Genomic DNA, 6163 nt, shown 5'->3' with positions numbered 1-6163 from the left:
AGTAGTGTAACAACTGTGGTCAGGAAACAGAGCAATGTTGCACTAAATCATTTCTTACAGGACTCATGTAACCTAGAGGTGCTCAAATTATTATCTGGGGATATCTAAGGCAAAATTAGAGTTTACCTGGTGTGACTGGGCAGGATAAGCCAAGGGAAGACTGAGAACAAGGAGATGAGGTTAGGGAGGTGGCTAACCATGGTTCATGCAGGTCCTTGATTGGTTAGGGTAAGATTCCAGAGCACAGTTGCCCAGTGGAAATGTAACATGGGCTGGGCATGGTGGTTAACTCCCGTAATCCTAACATTTTGGGAGGCCGAGGCAGGTGGATTGCTTGAGGCCAGGAGTTCAATATCAACCCAGCCAATATGGTGAGACATGCCCCAGAGTTAGGAGGTGGGGCCTTTGGGAAACAATTAGATCATAACACAGCCCTCATGAATAGGATTAGTGCCCTTATAAAAGAGGCCCCAGAGAGCTACCTTGTTGCTTCCATCATATGAAGACACAACCAGAACAAGGAAGTGGGCCCTCACTGGACATGAAATCTACCAGCACATTGATTTTGAATTTCTAGCATCCAGAACTGTAAGAAATACATTTCTGTCCTTTATAAGTCATCCAGTCTGTTGTATTCTAACAGCCTGAACAGATTGAGAAAGTAACAGAAAGGAACAAAAGTAACTGACCTGCTTCTTAATATTCATAAGCATGAAAGGACAACCAAGGATCATAAGATGTTTGAATAAAACTAGCAGGTTCAAAATGAATAAAAAAAAATGTACCCTAGAAGAAACACAGATAGTTCATGGAATAGAGATAACTTTTTAAAAGTTCAGATTAATATTGTGAAAGAAATCTAAAGTGATAGCATCTATAAAATACTAACAGGTGACTGTAAAAGCAAAAAATAGTATGTTTTAAAACTATAATTCTAAAATAAAAAAGCATGGGCTAGAAGAAAAAGTCAAGGAAATCTTGCAAAATGTAGAACAAGGGACAAAACGTTGATGAGTGAGAAAAAGGTTGAAAGACAGAGGTGACCCGCTAAGAAGGGCCAATGTCCATCAATAAGAATTTTAGGTTGAGAACACAGAAAACAGAGAGAAGCAAATAAACAGGAATAGTGCTCCCAGAGTTAAAGAACCATGACTTCAGATAGAAAGGTCTTACCCACTACTAATCCATATGAATGGAAAAATACCCATATCTAACAGTATCCTGGAGGAACTTCACAATTCCAAGGACAAAAAGGAATGCTTAAAAGATTCCCAAAAGGAAAAAGAGGGCACTCCAAGGAATGACAACTATATTGGCATTTTATTTCTTATCAGCTCACTAGGTGCTGGAAAAGAAAGGAACAATGCCTTTTGAAAATCTCTGAAGGACAATGATTTTGAGCCCAGAGTTCTACAACCATTCAAATTAGCATTTAAATAGAAATATATATATTTTGATTTCCAAGGACTGAGGAACTTTATCACCTACAAACCCTTCCTGAAAGAACTGCTTAAGGATGTACTACAGCAAAATGAAAAGAAATCTAAGGAAGAGGAAGATACCAGCTGCAGAAACACAGCAATTCAAAGAAACCCTAGAGTGTTACTTGCGCAATAGGCCCCCAAAAGGAATAATGTGAAGACACAGAATCATTGTAGTGGATAAAGTTTTATTACAGTACTAAATTTAAAAATCACAGTATATTTACTTTTCCCTCAAGAGAGTCTGGGCACAGTGCATCATGCCTGTAATCCCAGTACTCTGGGAGGCTGAGACAAGAGCATAGCTTGAGCCCAGGAGTTTGACATCAGCCTGGGTGACACAGTGAGACCCGTCTCTACCAAAGAATAAGAAAATTAGCCTTAGTGACAGATAATTACATCACCTTTTCTACCGGGTCCAAACACTCATTTGACCCTGCCATGAATATTTTTTATATCATCAGCAGACTACAGAAATTTGTTCTTGGTTTTCAGTGTTAAGAATTAACCTACAGACAATTTATGGAAGATTTAATTTGCATTAGAGAACAGTGTGCTATAAACTCTGCCAATGCCAGGGCATTTTAAGAGGTATATAAAGTATAGGTAGAGAGGAAGACAAAGGGAAGGAGTAGGGGTGCCAAGTCCCTCAGCTTACCCAGCAGAAAAGAGATACTTAGTGTGAGGTGGGGTTGGGGCCCAGGGGAGGGTGGCAGGTGAGTTTAGGAGAGGATAGGACACGTGGGTGGAAAGTGAGGTGAATGAGGGCTGGGAGGTTGCAGAGGGCGCTGAGTGGGAAAGGCAGGGCAGAGCAGGGTGTGCTGAACGGAGAGAGTAGAGCAGAGCAGGGGTTGCAGGGTGGAAGGGGCGGTGCAGAGCAAGTGGTGCTGAGCAGAAGGGGTGGGGCAGAGCAGGGGGTGCTGGGCAGAAAAAGTGGGGTAGAACAGGGGGTGCTGAGCAGAAGAGGTGTGGCAGAGCACAGAATGCTGACCGGAAAAAGCAGTGCAGCACAAAGAGTGGTGAGCGGAAGAGGTGGGGCAGAGCAGGGGGTGCTGGGCGGAAGGGGCGGGGTAGGGGCGAAGGCAGAGCGCCCCCTCGTGGCTGGGGCGCCTGCGCAAACCAGCTGCCTCACGCTCACTGGAACTCGCGCTACTTGGCAGCACCTCGCTTGTGCTGACTTCGCCTGACTTTGTCTTACCTGACGCGACATGCCTCTCCTGCGTGGGCGCTGTCCTGTCCGCCGCCACTACCGCGACGTGGCCCTGCTTGGCCTGCAGCCGGCTCCCCGCTTCGCCCACTCTGAGCCCGCGCGCCAGCGGCCCCTTTCTGCCGCCGTGAGTTGAGACCCAGCCATCATGGCGGCGCGGACAGGGCGGGCGGGAAGCGCGTGGCCTAGGCAGGGCGCCCCGACGGGTGGGAAGAAGGGAGCACAGGGCTTGCTGGCCTCGCGTGGGAGGCTCCTGTGGCTTGGCCGCCGTTGGGGGAGGTTCCTGGGAGAGGGTCGCAGTGAGGATGCTGTCGTCAGGCGCAGGGGCGGAAAGCCCGGGACCCTGAGGGCCGCGCGGGGATTGGGCCTCCTTGGTTGTTACCCTTTACCGGCACCTGGCTCGGGGGCAGGGCTATGGTTTCGCGGAGGAACGGTTTACCATCCTCGGACGTCCTCGGCACTGCCAAGATTTAACATTTTCGATAAAATGGTGGAAATCCTGGGCCGCATCGAAATTCCACAGTGCGAAGGTTGGAACCGGAGAACCGTTGAAAAAAAAATCAGGTGATCCATGAATCGATTTTCAGCATTTTAGATTTCAGCATTTTAGATTTCCTGTTTCTAGGATAACGGTCTAGTTGATCAAAATGTTTTTTAAAGTACTTTTTGTTAGGCGGCAAGTCAGTGGTCCAGGAAGCCATACTCAGCAGCGCATTTCATCTTCTCTTCCAGGAAATGGCTGTTGGACTTGTGGTGTTTTTTACGACCTTCTTAACACCAGCTGCGTACGTGCTAGGCAACCTGAAGCAGTTCAGAAAGAATTAGATGAAAGAAGATGTTGAACAGCTGTTAACGTCCAAAAAACTTTCAGAAAAAGCTGTGTTTTTGTTAATGAGAGCAAGATTACCTAGTTGAGTGATGCAACCATTGTGGTATTCACTTTCCTCTTGTTTATGATGAATATTTTGCACTTTTTTAGTACTGTGCGTTATATAGATGTATAGTGAAAAATGTTCTGCTTAAGTGTTAAATAAAACATTTATTTGTGCTTGGTAATATGTGTGCATATTATTTTCTAAACATCGTGAAAGCTGATGAAAATTTACTGAGAACTGCTGTGAAAGGTCAGACTTAGTGACTCAAGGAGTGACATTAAGCGTTACTGTATGGGAGTGAATGTATCTAGTGACATCACCCTTAAAAGATTAGATGTGGAGCTGTAAGATAAGTTTAGCTAAATGGTTTTTATGTTCTGTTAGTACTGCCATGCCATACTTCACAATTTGCTGTAAGAAGTACAACCATTTCTTATCTTTGCCTCTTTAAATGACTACACTTAAGAAGGTGAAGAGTCGGTACATCTCCTATTTTATGTTCTCTTAGTCTTCTGTGAGGTTTGAAGAATCATACACATCTTTGAACTGTCTTAGCTGTTGATTATGCTGTTATCATGGGCAACATAGTTCAACTCTGAGCCTTGGTTTTCTTATCTCTGTAATGGGGACTTAAAATTGCTGTCTTGAAGGGATGTTGTGGGAATAAAACATTGAAGAAAGAAAGATAAAGTACCTCTCAACATAGTACCTGAAACAATAGTCAATAAATAGAAGTTATTGTTTGAGGATGTACAAGGTTGCTAATATTCATTCATTCAACAAATACTGAATTCCTGTGATGTGCCAGTTATTGTGTGAGGTCAGTATACCCCAAATAGACTCCTTCCTTGTTTAGCTTACAGGTCTTAGAGGGCTAATGTTTTGTTACTTTAGTATTTTTACATCTCTATCTCAAAATTTATATTGATGTATTAGTCGATGTTCTCCATAGAAACAAAAAATAGGATGTGTATATATACACATTTATATATGGAGAGAGAGAGATTGGTTTATTTTAAGGAATTGGCTCATGGTTGTGGAAGCTGGCAGGTCAGAAATCTGCAGGACAGGCTGGTAGGCAGGAAGACACAGGAAGGAGTTGGAGTCCCAGTCTGAGGACAGTCTTCCGTCAGAATTCCCTTTTTGCTAAAGCCAGTCTTTAAAGCCTCTGACTGATTGGATGAGGTCCACCTACACTTTGAAGTACTATCTTCTTTACTCAAGGCCTACAGATTTAAATGTTAATCTCTTACAATCTTCACAGAAACACCTAAATAGTATTTGACCAGATACCTGGGAGCTGTGGCCTAGCCAAATTGACGCAAAATTAACCATCACAATTGGATAAAATAATTTTTCAGAGTGAGAGCATGAAAAAGGTTGGTGATACCTCTGAAATGTAAAGGTGTGAGCACAGTGGCTAATCAAAATCTTAGCAGTTTCTTAAGATCTACCTTTGCTGTTCACTGGTTGCAAACCTGCTCCTAGGCCCTTTACGTGAACTCCCATTGGGACACAGGCTCAATCTTCTGATTTCTTGTATTCAGTGAGACCTTGCTTTTGCTGCCAATTTTGAACTTACTTTTTCCTTCTCTAACTCTGGTGGCTTTGTATTTCGACTTCTGATGCCTGCCTTCATGTGCTCCAAATTATGGCAAAAGACAGCTTTACCCTCCTAGCTGGGGAAGAATATTGAGCTATAGGAATCTTTTCCATAGAACTTTAGCACTTAGTGTTCTGAACTGTTTGACACTCAAGTTACTGAGTACTCTTATGCAATAATACTGTATGTTGGAAAATGGTAACTTATTTTGATGAATGAACTCTGTTGCCCTGTCTTGTTAATTTTATACTCATAAAGGTGTCACATTCAAGGTACAGTTTGTTCTTGTTTGGAGTAGTTTTGTTCTATAAAGGCACTGTGAACACTGTATTAATGAATACTGAACTAGGGGAAATTCAGAGTTAAGTTCCTGTGGGCCTCTGGTCATAACATTTTTGTCATCCTCTCAGTCTATAACTTATTTTATGTATGTTTCTTTTTAAAAACACCTTATTTAATATACAGATGCTCTTGGACTTAACAATGAGGTTACCTCCTCATAAACCCATTGTAAAGTGAAAGTCCTGTAAATTGAAAATGCATTTAATCTACCTAACCTGAATATCATAGCTTAGCCTACCCTACCTTAAATGTGCTCAGAACACTTATAAATCAAGTGCTGTTTTAAATGGAACCTATTTATAGTTTATGCACACATGCATAAACACAGACATACAATATGATACTTTGGTAGGTTCAAGAGTTGGGGGAGTCACATCTCTAATGTTATGCGTGATGTCAGCCTTTAATCAGCTGAGCTTCCTTATTCCACGGTTCCCACCACACCTTGACTTGACATCACTGAGATTGCTACTTCTTTCTTCTCCATAGGACCCTGCTATTTTTCCTTTTACTTATTGAACCTTATCTTTTTGTAGTATGTGAACTATTTTATTTTTACTTTTATTTTTATTTTTTGAGATAGTGTCTCACTGTGTCGCCCAGGCTGGAGTGCAGTGGCACAATCATAGCTCACTGAAGCCTCAAACTCCTGGGC

At 42.6% G+C, this 6163-nt stretch overlaps 1 protein-coding gene across 3 annotated transcripts; it reads left to right on the top strand.

The window, feature by feature from the left end:
- Positions 1 to 2555: 2555 nt before the first annotated feature.
- LOC105467520 (cytochrome c oxidase subunit 8C) lies at positions 2556 to 3736 on the top strand. Of its 3 annotated transcripts, XM_071099678.1 has the most exons (3): positions 2556 to 2815; positions 3099 to 3252; positions 3421 to 3736. In XM_071099678.1, exons 1-3 carry the CDS (start codon positions 2690 to 2692, stop codon positions 3528 to 3530), a joined length of 390 nt encoding a protein of 129 aa, XP_070955779.1. In that variant the 5' UTR covers positions 2556 to 2689; the 3' UTR covers positions 3531 to 3736. The 3 variants fall into 3 exon arrangements, with proteins under 3 accessions (XP_070955779.1, XP_011715468.1, XP_011715467.2); XM_011717166.2 differs by lacking the exon at positions 3099 to 3252 and having other exon boundaries at positions 2569 to 2815; XM_011717165.2 differs by lacking the exon at positions 2556 to 2815 and having other exon boundaries at positions 2826 to 3252.
- Positions 3737 to 6163: the final 2427 nt, after the last annotated feature.

The sequence above is a fragment of the Macaca nemestrina genome, chromosome 7, assembly GCF_043159975.1.
Source record: "Macaca nemestrina isolate mMacNem1 chromosome 7, mMacNem.hap1, whole genome shotgun sequence".
Lineage (NCBI taxonomy): Eukaryota > Metazoa > Chordata > Mammalia > Primates > Cercopithecidae > Macaca > Macaca nemestrina.
Note: the sequence above shows the minus strand (reverse complement) of the source record. Positions and strands in the feature narration are given on the sequence as shown.

Coding starts and splice junctions, on each gene's coding strand:
- LOC105467520 (XM_011717165.2), top strand. CDS start 2,837: ATGGCGGCGCGGACAGGGCGGGCGGGAAGCGCGTGGCCTAGGCAGGGC. Junction 3,253..3,420: donor ACCGTTGAAAAAAAAATCAG/GTGATCCATGAA, acceptor CTTCTCTTCCAG/GAAATGGCTGTTGGACTTGT.